The sequence below is a fragment of the Pezoporus occidentalis genome, unplaced genomic scaffold, assembly GCF_034315485.1.
Source record: "Pezoporus occidentalis ecotype Australia unplaced genomic scaffold, CSIRO_AGI_Poc_V1 ctg315, whole genome shotgun sequence".
Lineage (NCBI taxonomy): Eukaryota > Metazoa > Chordata > Aves > Psittaciformes > Psittacidae > Pezoporus > Pezoporus occidentalis.
Window position 1 is genome coordinate 80,582 of NW_026915105.1, and position 12,480 is coordinate 93,061.

The 12,480-nt window shown below is 47.7% G+C and overlaps 1 protein-coding gene across 9 annotated transcripts in view; it reads right to left on the bottom strand.

Moving 5' to 3' along the window:
• PAX5 (paired box 5) overlaps positions 1-12,480 on the bottom strand; it is a 134,843-nt gene that overhangs the window by 22,204 nt on the left and 100,159 nt on the right. Inside the window, exon 10 of one of the 9 annotated variants that reach the window (XM_062628387.1) lies at positions 1,058-1,170. The exons of 5 other annotated variants lie outside the window; for them this stretch is intronic. In XM_062628387.1, the coding sequence (XP_062484371.1) occupies positions 1,073-1,170 (98 nt within the window). In that variant the 3' untranslated portion in view covers positions 1,058-1,072. 3 more of the 9 variants (XM_062628383.1, XM_062628382.1, XM_062628388.1) reach the window with 3 other exon arrangements.

A 12,480-nucleotide genomic window follows, 5' to 3' on the forward strand; every position in this document is an offset into this window, starting at 1 on the left:
AGCTAGTAGCAGAAGCAGATAGAATATTACAAGTCATAACATCATAGCAGCAGTGTGGAAATGGTGAAGTCTGGAAATTAAGCATTTTGGTAGCTTGATAAATATATGCTGCTGCTGACATGTAAGCAGTCTTCAATTATCTGCAAACTCAGGTGTTAATGGGGACAGGAAAGTGTCTGCATGCTTGAGGGAGCATCCTCCCACACCAGCATTTTCTCAGGCTTCCCACTACTGTCCCCAGCCTCAGTGACCATGTCAGACCATGCCAGGGGCCAGCCATGGCTCATGCTGGGACTAGCCCAGCAACTCTGGCTATATCAGGCCACATCCTGCCCTTTCTGCCAAGGTGGCAGAACCTTTGATGGGCAGAAGTCTCTTGTCCTTATGCAAGCCTCCTGCATAGATGAGCACTCCCGGCTGAACCACTCAAAACCTCAGCATCCTAGCCCTTCTGCCTGCTGCCTTCAGCTGGACTCCAGGCTTCAGCCACCCCTGAACTGGAGCATTAGCACATCAGCAAGGTCTGTTTTCCCCCTCTGGTTCTTTCTGTCATCACAAGGAAGTTGGGCAAGCTCTGAAATACAGAGATATGGCCCCAGCAGGGATGTCAAGTTTTTCTTTCTGACACCAAACACAATGCAAATGAATGCCTTAGTGACAGAAGACAGATAATTTCTCACTTGATTTTCACAGCACTGCTTTGGTTTTACACCACATCCACGTTACAGTCATCTTTTTAATGCAGAGAAAAACGTGTCAGCCTATCTCAGGTCAATCTCTAGGAGTGCAGCAGCTTGGTCCTCCAGCAGGACATACACCCTGCTGGCAAACACTCTGTAGCCAAAGCCATTTCCAAGTACTGTCTGCAGCCGATGGCCCGATCCAGCTGAATTAGCCAAAAGTTGCGCTGAGGAAGAGAGCATGTGGTGGGAAAAGTATGACAGACAGGGTTTCTCTTCCCACATGTAGCAGACTGGTGCTTGAGGACATCATGGCATGGCACACCCCCAGGGGATGTATGGCTCCTCATATGTCCCAGCAGCCCAGACCACCCTCCACAGGACCACAGTCCTCATTGAGGGCTGGCATCATGTTCTCTGACTTTAATAAACATGCAAGACTGAAGACTACAAAGCCTGGGTTCAGGTAGCTCCTTTGTGCTGCAGGAAGCTGGTAGGAAGAAAAGAAGATGGGGCAGCGTTATCACCCTATGCCCACACCTCTCACCAACACAGCAAGCAGCCCTTCTCCTGCCTGGGCACTCTCATCCCCCACTGTGGGGTCCATGCACACCTCTTCATGCAAGCAAAATATCTGTGTACACTTGGAAGTTATCTATTCTATGACAAAGAGTCCATGTTACAAAGCGACCTTTGCTGCTGCTACCTGAGACTGACAGGATTCAGCACAACTGCTGGTAAACAGACATTGAGGCGGGACTAGAATGCTGTTAGGTCTTTTTGTGTAGGAATTAAGGAGGTTACATTTAAATTTCCTGGTTTATGCTGCAGTCCATGCAGAGCCTGATCCCAAATCTACTGCAGTCACAGGTGACGGATGACTCACAATCAAAGTGCCCCAGTGCTGTATTTCATGCCAGAAATAAGCAAACATCCTTCTTTCTGGAGACTTCCCACTTCCCCATACAGGCTGTCCCTCTTCTCCCAGCACAGCCAGACAGTCCATGAGCAGGGCATGTGAGAGACTCTTCCGATCTGCACACACTATGTAGGGGTTCACACCTGCCCGGGTGCACACACAGCAGTTTTCCAACACAAACCCTGCTTCCTACAGTTTGACAGCCTCCGCTTCAAAATATGTTCTCAGAGGAAAGTTCTGCCATTGAAATAAGGCTGTCCTTGGAGCACCTTCCCTTGTTCTTAAGGCATGCCATTTTGCTTAAAATTTTTCATTTAATTTGGTTTACTTTTAATTTTGATATTTTTTGCTCTGATCATACTATATTGCATCATACTGCATTGCAATCTACTGTAGTCTTTTGGCATTTGTACTCATTTAGATAAAGTATCAATGTGTCGAGAAACTCCTGGAAAGAGAGTACTTAATTCTCAAAATACTCAAATTCTATTTGTGCCACAGACATCAGTTCTGAGCATTGGAGGTTACCTTAGGGCAGATATTCTGTGTTCAAACAGACCTAACTGCAAGCAAACACCCTACAATAATCATCACACAGGAATCAAGCCTACAGCCTTGGAAAGCAAGTCCAGCAAGTGGTAAAAAGGATTAAGTTATAAATAATGTTTTGCAGGAGACAGATTGGCTACAAAACCCCCCAAAACTTCTGTGTGGGTCATCCTGCAGCAGCAAATGCTGGAAGCAGGAGACATAGTTCATTGAAGGACAACTTGGAAAGTGCTTCCTTACACCACAAAGCAGGGCAGACACTGGATCCCTCAGGCTGTTACCCAGAGCCAGACATATCTTTCAGCACACACAGAAACACAGGCTTGGAGGAGCGCACGAAAAGCTGGTCTTTCATGGGGTGCTCATCATGGGCTGCAGAGTGAGTAGCCAGGGTCTAACACCCAGGAGGAAAGAAACTGCATCCTCCACAGTACCTACCACACAACAAAGCTCTGGACAGGTGGGCTGTAGAGTTCAGATGTGAGGGGAACAGAGACTCTGCTCTCCCATCCCTGCTACTGGCTACTGCCTTCGGGGCCACACTGTGCACTCCTTGCATGGCACAGTTCCTCAGGAACACACCAGCCACTTCACACTCCTGCCCATGGACACAGCAGACCATGAAGTGCTTTTCACTCCACTTACTATAGGGATCTCAGTGCTTGCTCATAATAGAATACAGTTTGTCAGAAAACAGCCTGATGGATTTTGGTGGATGGGTCTGGCTCCCGTGTGCACCCAGCACATAAGGCACAGAACCACTTCAGTGACTGAACCACTGTTGGCAGCATGACAACCTCTGGCAACTTGTTTGCAACCACGATGCCTTTGTAATCTCCAGTTGTTTTAAACTCTGGGTACTGACATGAGACAAGAAGACGCAAACATAGAAAAGCTGAATGCTCAGAATGATGACGCGTTTTCTGTGCTCTCACATGACCGTTGCTCTGCTCTGAGAAACCTCATCATGAGCAATGGGGTTGGGTTCAGCCCTGTGAGCACGAAGCAGTCCAGGTCAGCTCCAGTCATGCTTTTCAGCTTTTGAAGCAATGCAAGGCATTGCATTGGAAGCACGGCTCAGGGTACCAGGCACTTTAACTGGCTTTTTGGTGTTCTTCTTCACTAATCCAAACCACAATTTCCCAAAATCAAAGTTAGTTTAGATTTTGTGGCTTTCTAATTACAGTTCACTTTTTCTTATTGTGTTTCCAGCAAGGGACAGCTGTCAATATGACAAACACAGAGCAAACAGGAGAGGACCTGTGGACAGCAGAGGATGCAGCAGCATACCTCACCTGTGTCTGGCCACTGAGCTTTCACTGCCAGCACATCAGGGATGCACTGCCTGAGGAGCTACTGGTTCTGAGAGCCAGCAGACAACGACCCTTTAGCAAACTCTTTGTAAAGCTGTTCCTGTGTTCCCAGAGGGGAGGACAGCAGTGCACCATGCACCCCCTGCATGCAAAGTGAATGTCCTTGATGCCCAGAGGAGACTCCAGAGCTGCCTCAGAGAAGGTGAACTGTGGAAGACAAGCTCTGCCAACCAGCCCCACGCCAGGTCCTACAGGGCTAATGCAATTAATAAGGAGAGGGCAAGCTTTTAACACGTCATCTACAAGTGCCTTATCTTTAAATTTCCAGGCATTTTAGAGCAGGCTCGTGTTTGCTGTAGCTGCCAGCACAATGAGGCTTGCAGGGGACAGAAGTTTTAGTAACATAATAAGTAAAAAACCACAACCAAACAAACAAAAAAAAAAAACAAAAACACCACCAAAACAGCCAAAAAGACTCCCAACAAACCAAAACACCAAAACCAAACGCCAAAACAGAAAGAAAAAACTTTTAAATTTTCACTGTTTCTTTTATAATCACTGACATTGCTTAAAGGAGGGCAGCACATCATAAAACTGAATGAACCATCAACAGAGACAGCCACCGTTTTTCTTGTGGGTACCTCTGCATGTGTTGCCAGTGACAGGAGCTGAAAAGTCCCACGGTTGCCCCTCAGGGATGCAGGATGGAGACCTGTGCCATCAGCGCAGAGCCTCCAGTCTTGTCCTCACCATCCATAGGGGTGGCAGGAGGCCATGGTGCTGCAAGCAGCATCCCTCTGATGTCAGCTGCACACTGCTTTGTGCAGCATAGCATCCTCCACATTGATGCTCGATGAGTTCCGTAAGCACAGCCAACCTGTGCCAGGCATCCTCGACAGGGCTCCAGAAGAAATGACCACAGACTGCAGCTTCTATCCATCAGCCCTAAAACCCCCCAACAGTGATACTTTTTGCTGCAAACAATGGCTTAACTTGAAAACTGCCATCTGAACAGAGCCCTGCCCTATCCCATGGCCCCTGCTCAACTGCAGGAGCCCCAGATGCCAGCACTGTCCTGGGGTGAAGAAGGGATGATTTTGGCATCAAGGTCTTGCTGGAAAGTACCCCCTGCACCGCAGCCCCCTCAGTGCTGCCCACACAGGAGCCAGCTGACACAACAGATAGATTTGACTGAAGGTAGCCAAACTGTCACTCAGGAGGTGCCCCTTGGTACCTCTTCTGGATGAATCAACTTGAGGGTGGGCTTGCCTGAGCTGCTTCTGTCAGGGATTTCAAAGGGAACAAGCAGCTGAATGCGGATCTGACAGCTCAGCCGAATTAGGGCTATTTGCATGCTAATTTCTACCATGCTTAACTCACTGGCAGACCTAGAGCAGGAATCAGCCTCTGCGTGTTTGGAGAAATGCTTGACTGATTTAGCTGCGTTAACGAGCAAATTATGGTAATTTTGTTGTTACAAATGCATAGACATTTCCAAAGAGTGGAGCAATACATTTTCTCTCCTCCTTCTCACTCCTAAAATACAGGCCCTTTTGCTTATACACACTTCCCCTTGCTTACTTATGTTTAGATATGCACAGAATCTCACCTTGATAGGAGGAGAGAGAAATTACAGCCGGAGCAGAGGGAGCCCACAGAGCAGACAGGACCAGCTCTGCAGAGCATAGGACACGGGACCTCATCCTCAGCTGGTGTGAAGCGGCAGAGAGCCTTGGTGGCCAGCGGTCATGTCTAGCTGACCCCAGCGGAGGATCAGGTCTCTAATGGGAAGGCGGGTTTGGGAACAGCAGATCCAGAGGCTGTTAGCTTCCCAATATTTCACTTTCTTGCCCTCTCCAGTGTAATTTCTAAATCAATTTAACGAAATAATATCTGACAACATCACATTGAAAACAATATAAATTTTATCTATACTCTGTGCAAGCGTGGTAATTACAATTCTGAGAGATGAATGCCAAAACATTTCTCCAGACTTCCAAGGTGCTCACAGACCCTCACTCAAAGTGTACACAAGCAGCGGATAAACACATACCATTTTCTTAACTGCTTCATTGTTAATTAAGGGAACCATTTGTCAGTTTATTTGCAATGTGGTATTGCCCCAAGATATTTGTGATGGTATATCACTTGCTTCATCGTATGTGATGAAACTTCTCCAGGATTTGTCCTCCAGATTACATGAGGCTGGGGAGGCGTCTTTGTGGAGCAGCACTAGACTTGAAGAAAAACAGTAAATTCACTTAGCCAGAGGATGCCAACTTTCAGCAGTTCTGGCTTGTGGCAGCAGCTCTTCCAGCTGTGGAGGTGGAAGTCCAGGGTGCTCTTGTGTGCATCTGCAGGGGGTGAAGGTGTTTTGGGGCATACCAGGTGATGGCTGGGATTGAGCTACATGGGCTGCAATAAGTGGTGATACCAGCACAAAAAAATTAAATGCCCATAATCCGACACAGAGATAAACATCCCTGCTGTAATGCCAGCATGAAGCAGGTGGAGCAGATGGTGAATGGACTAAGGAGTCACCTCCAGACTCCAAGGAGGTAACTCTCAAACTTTCCACTTCACCAAAGAAATGCTAAGGTTTATTTTGCTTTTGCTTTCAGTTCTTCTAGCACGAGGGGCCTGATTCTCCTTTCACTCTCACTGGCCACAACAGCATCACTGCCCATGTAACCAAGCAGTTTCAGCTTTGTGCTGTAAATCAGAGGAGAACTCAGTTTAGGCTGCGCCACTGATACTCTCTGTCATCCCACATACCATAATTTGCTTTGTCTTCCCATTTTTAAGTGTTTTACCTCCCAGCTGCTTTGCTTTCAAATATTTACCGCTGCGTGTCAGGAGATTACAAAAGGCTATGTTGAAACTTTGGCAAAGGCAGAGACAGAACCAATAACAAATGCATTAAAATAACTGTGAATTAAGTCTTCAGTGTGCTAGGGGGGACAAAACCTCACCAATTCCTACAGGTTTGATTCCAGAGGTCTGATATCCTAACTGCTGCCTCCCATCCGCAAAGCTCACATTCCAGTTCCTTTGCACACCTCACTGCAGGCTGGGCTCAAGCAGCTGAGTGACAGTGCTGTTCCTTGTAGTCCCAGGTAGGAGAAAGAGCCCCAGCAGGGAGAGGTCACATAACCTCACTTCTTCTACACACTAATACCTGCTAGCCATGAGAAAAAATGCGTCTGAAAACCACGTTTTGTTTCCCAGCATCATCTCCTTCTGCTTCACATGTTAAAACTAGGATCTTCTCCTAGCTAAGAGATTGATAATGGCACCATTGCTGTTTTTTATGCTTTTCTTTTCAAAGCTCAGTTTTGAATGTCACTGTTTTCTAGTGCCTTTAGCCAGGCAATTGCACATAGACTTCATATAAAGGGAATTCATTTGTTCAGGGTCACTGCATGGTTTTTCATTAAAAACAAATTACTGGTGTTCAGAAAGGACATCTGGGTTTCGAGAGTCCCATTAATGACTATATTCTCAGCATCACTATTCCGGACAGTCTACCCTTTCCTGTCACCCAGTGCTCAGGGCCTGGCAGGAGAGCAGGGAACAGGGTGAATGACAGTCCCAGGGAGGGGAGGATGGGCAGGAGGCAGGATGTCCATGCCTGGAGATGGGGAGAGAGAACAGGGGGAAACAGAAACCAAGGGGCAGCAGGGGCTACTGTCCCAACACTTCTAACACAAGAACAGGAGTAAGTATTTAAGTGAACAATAATGGCTCTTTGAGGATGACCTTTCCCCAGCTCAGCTACAGCACCACAAACCTGATGGTGAGGGCAAGCAGATGCTGAAGCTGGACACGGGTATGATTTGCCCAAGACCCCTGCCAAGCCCTTGCTGTCCTGGCAGTGAGAACTGCCATAAGATCCCTGCCCTGGCCCCAGCCAGGACCCAAATGGACACAGCTCTAGGGATCATGGTCCTCAGACCAGGCACCCAAGCTGCAGCTCTGGCAGTGCTCCTGTCTGTCATTCTGTCCCCTTCCCAATGGCCACTGCCCTCCACAGACATGTCTTGGGAGCAGTCCCACATATACAAGCAGTGATCCATGAAGACAGACCTGACCCTGTGCTGGAAACAGGCTGGTAGTATGTGGAGAAAGAGACAACCAATAAAAGACTGCAGGCAAGCAGTGCTGGCTCCCATCACCGTGCCAGCCCCAGATGGGAGTGCACTGTTGTCCACACAGGAGGAGGAGCAGTGCTGGAGAGAAGGTCCAGCCTCCTGGAGGTGAGGGAAATACAATAATAGTCCATAACCAGCAGACCACTGCACATAGAATCTGTTCCCCCTTTCAAACACTTCACTTCAAAAAATGTTCTGGGACACCCACAGAGGTCACAGAGTAAAATCCTGCATTTTCCAGTGATGTGCTCCCACCTAGCTGCTGCTGTGCTCCTAAAGGTAAATCTGCAGATGTGAAGTAGTAAAGGGAGAAAAGACAGCAGAAGCTGCAAGCAGATGACAGCATCAGTTCCATCAGAAGAGCAAAACAGCCCAGAGACTGACTGCCTCTTCGGAAACAAGTAACCAAAGCTGGGAGGTACTGGACTGCAAGTACTGGATGGGATGGAGAAGATGCAGTTTGTTCTTGCCTGCTTTTCCCAGGAGACAAAGGGAAGGCTGCTGGGAAAATACTACTCGATCTTTCTAAAGCAACAGCATATTAGGGATACAGTCACAGTGTGAACAAATAACACCAAATTACTTGAGATAATTTCTGCAGATAGAGTTTCATTTACCTGTGGGATCCTGTGTTCTGAGATGGTACTGAGACCACAAATCTAGTAGGAATCAATAGACTGAACTTTTAAATAGATAATAAGAACATACAGAGAGCTACACTAGACAAAATAAACATTTACAAGGGATATAAACTCTCATGCTTCAAGGCATAAGCCACTAGATGATGAGGATTAAAGACAAGTGTCCACTTTGGTCAAGCTGCTCCAGGAGCTGCTGCATCCCTCCCCAGCAGCAGGAAGGTGAGGTCAGTGGCCAGGCAGTAGCTGTTCCAGGACCCCATGGCTTCCTATGACAGATGCCACACAATGCTGTCCATCTCCTGTCTACTCCCAGCATGTCCAGGAATATTCACTAATAGTCACCCATTTTACAGCAGGTCTAGCTGCCTTCCCCCTTCCATGCCTGGTCTCCCAGACAGGAAGCAAGCTGGGCAGCTGGTCACTGAGTACAGTCAGATGGAGGATCCTGAGCTGGGAGCCCATTCTGCAGGGCTGCAGTGACTGGAATTAATAAACTAACAGGAGAACCAGGTCCCTCCCTCGTACAGTACCAGACAGAAGCATACAAATTTCTGATTCTGCAGCATGTTTTCATCAATGCCATAATAAAAACATTGAGTCACGGGATGATGGGGCATTTCAGGATGGAGCAGACTTTGAGAGGTCTCTAGAGCCTGATCACAGTGGGACCAGCAATGAGGCTAGACCAGGATGCTCACAGCTTCAGCCAGCCTGTCCTTGAAAAACCCTCAAGGATGGAGACTGTACAGTCTCTCTGAGTAACTTCTTCCACCTCTGGACCCTCTTGATGGGGGAATAGTTGGAAGCTTTTCCTCACACCCAATTTGCATCTTGCCTGTTTCAACTTCATGGCTGTTGTGTCTTTGTGCTAGCAGGCCCAAACCGGCACTATTCCCATTGTGAGTCTAAGTGTGCCAAAGAGGGGGATAATCCTCGCTAGGATGCTGCTGGTTGTCTTCACCACCAGGGCACACTGTTCAGCTCCCGATCTGCCCACATCCCCAGAGTCCCTCTTGCAGCCAGTTTTATTGCAGTCCTCCCTTCTCTGGTGCAGGATTTTATGGTTGAATTCCATGTTACTTCCAGACTGCATAGGTGCCTCCGTGTGACAGCCCTACCCTGGAGGACACTAACAGCATTCTTCAGTTTGGCATCATCTGAAAACCTGACAAGGTGTGCTCCCTTGTTGTGGATGAAGATGCTGACCAGGTCAGACCCCTGCCCATACCCTGCAGTACAGTGGCATTGTGTCATTAACCACCACCTTTAAGCTTGACCATCCAGCCAGTTGTTTTCCCATCTACCTGCCCGTGTGTCCACACTGCAGCACTTCACTGTACTCTGTGCTGCAAGAGCACTGTGGTCTACTAGATCTGCACTGCCTCTCTGGTCACCTCTGGCCACCAAAAGGCAGGAGAAGCATGGTTGGGCCAGTTATGTGCAGAGGCACCACATTTATGGGAGCCTCAAGTGATGTAGCACCCGGATCATAAAGCTCTGGGCTGAAACTGAAACCATGTGTTTGCTTGTTTGCTTCCTTTAGAGAAATTTATTCTGTGGGCCACCATAAACATTCACAAGCCACATAAAAAAGGAAAATCCCTGTTGATAAATACAAGTCCCTCTTTTCGTAGGGAAAGAAGGGAGGTGATCTGAGATCACGGACCAGGTGTTTGTGATGGGCATGGAGATGCAGTGGAGACATGCTCCTGTGTGCATCCTTGTCTCTGGAAGAGGAAGAGAAGGACCCACGGATGTCAGCATAGGAAGCCGAATGAACAGCAGGGAAGCCGGAGGAGAAATAAGCACAAAGCAAGAAGCTTAATCCACACAGCTCCCACTTCCATCTTGGAAATGCCAGAGAGCTGGATGGTCTCTCCAGCCCCACAGGCATGCCACAGACCCCAGCAGATGCAGGACAAACACCAGTAGTGCATCAACAGCCAGGTTCATTCAGAGCAGCACAAGCGATGGCAGTGGTAACATGCATACAACAAAACACCGTCCATGTCTTAACATGCATACATTTCTCCAACATCTCTAAGCACTAACACACACAACTACCTAATTATGAGCAGAAATGCACGGCTAACAATTAAAAACCTTATCAAGGAAGCACATTTCTAGGAGAGGGTCCAAAAACTACAACAAAGCAGTGGCAGGTCGTGAAATGAATCCCTGAGACTGGTATACCAAACATGCACCCTTGCTCAGGCACGGAGATTTGTCCATTTTGGAACAAGCAGGGATGTGCTTACAGCACCAGACAGGATCCATCATCTGCTTCATGGTCAGCCCCTTGGGGGCTGTGGTGCTTTCCCTAGGAAGGCTCTGAAACTGGTCCTGCAAAGGACATGAGTCAAAGAAGGATTGAGAAGGCATTTTGGATGCTAGTTAGCAAATTCTCACTTACATGAGAAGGAGAACCTACAGGAATTGAAGCTGACCTTCACACTAGCTAGAGCAGAAAGTTGTTATTAAAGGAACCAGAGAGAGGAACAGTGCAGTTATTCAATATAATGGGTCACACAAGCCTATGTGTAGATAAAAATAAAATCTATTACTATGGAAAATGGGTTCAGATGACTCTATATCACGAAACCCTCACTGCACCTTCTCCGGCTGAGCAGCACCAAGCCCTTTTGCCATTCCTGCCAGCTGCTCCTGAAGGGCTGGTAGCTCCCCAAAAATTAAGCTACAGGTTCTAGGGCTCACAGCTGGGTTTTCAGTGAAAGGTGCTCTGAAAGAAGGCTAGATTCCCACAATGTTTCTAAATGCTTCTAAATCTCTACCTTTGCCATGAATGACAGTATCTAATGCACAGAGGCTTTCAAATGCTCACTCTCAGCAGGAGGATGCTCCTGAAGCGAAGGGGATCTCAGGGCATCGGTGAAGAACCAGTCCAGGAGAGACTGGATGGGAAAAGAAGGGGAGCAGCAGGGCAGGATGTGTGCCCCTCCAGCACAGGTACAACCAGCTGAGCTTGCGGTTATGCTGAAGAGTTGATGCAAGTTCCTATCTTCACCAGACTTGAACAGCCAGCTGTGCCATTGCAGTCAGGCAGGCCTGGCTGAGGCTAGAAGAAACATACCAATAGTGTCTGTGTGTGCGTGTCCATGAGAAATGGCATGAAACAAAGACAAAACCTCACATTCTTTTCAAAGAAGACTTGCTTTCTGGTGTTCACTTTTTATTCTCACTTCTCACAAACTGCATCTGACACTTTCTCAGCAGCTCTTTCTGAGGCTACTTCATGTGTAAAAACTGGTTTCTAAACAACCTATGATCTAACTTCTGCAGACAATTTCTAACTCTAATACAAACATAAAGGGCTGATTTTTTTTCTTAACTCCTTAGTGATCTGGTAGAACCCAAATTGCAGAACATAATCAAAGCTGGTGACAAAGACTAATCCTGAAAGACCCTGGACATCAAATCAGTCACCAACTCCCACTTTCCTAATACAAGGATTTTTTAATAAATCACCACTTCCTGGAACCATGTGATTACAAGTAACAATCTGACCATAAGCTGGCTCAAATGACCTAAAGGGCTTGGAAAGCAACAGGGGAAAGAGAAAGAATCCCCAATTTATCACCACTTTTCAAATCATATGATGCTTAAGGCCAAATTAATGACTTTTAACATATATTTGGGCTTTCCCTCATAGCCAGCAGTATCTGTCACATCCAGACCAAAAGTGGCACAGCTTGGGCAGAAATCCAAGCAGTTCTTTCAAGCTGAAATAAATGTGCTCATTTCCAGTAGTATCTGACAGGCTCCAGCACTGGGGCAGGAGCAAACCCTGTGCTCCCACCCCTGGGCACTGCCAGCATCCTGATGTCCTACCCTTTGTCGCACGCCGACACATCCAACAGCAGCTGATGGCTGCGCTTGTGATGTCATGTGCCTGCAGACCCTGCTCTGCCCACCCCTCCACTCCTACCAGCCCCACAGGCAAGTGCTGGCCACACAGGCAAGTGCTCACCATCAGCTGGCTCATGCTACATATCCTTTCTCACCGCACGGCTCCAAAGGGTTAGGAAATTACAGGCATACAGTGTCCTGAGGATAACTCAGCAACCCCTGGGAGGCAGCCAGATGGGCACAGACTTGTGCAGAGAAAAGTGGAGGTCGGGACAAGTCCAACCCCCAAGCATCAGCAACCTCAGCAGTAGGACAGCATGGAGGGACACAGCGTATTCAGAGGAAACAGGTGGGTTACAG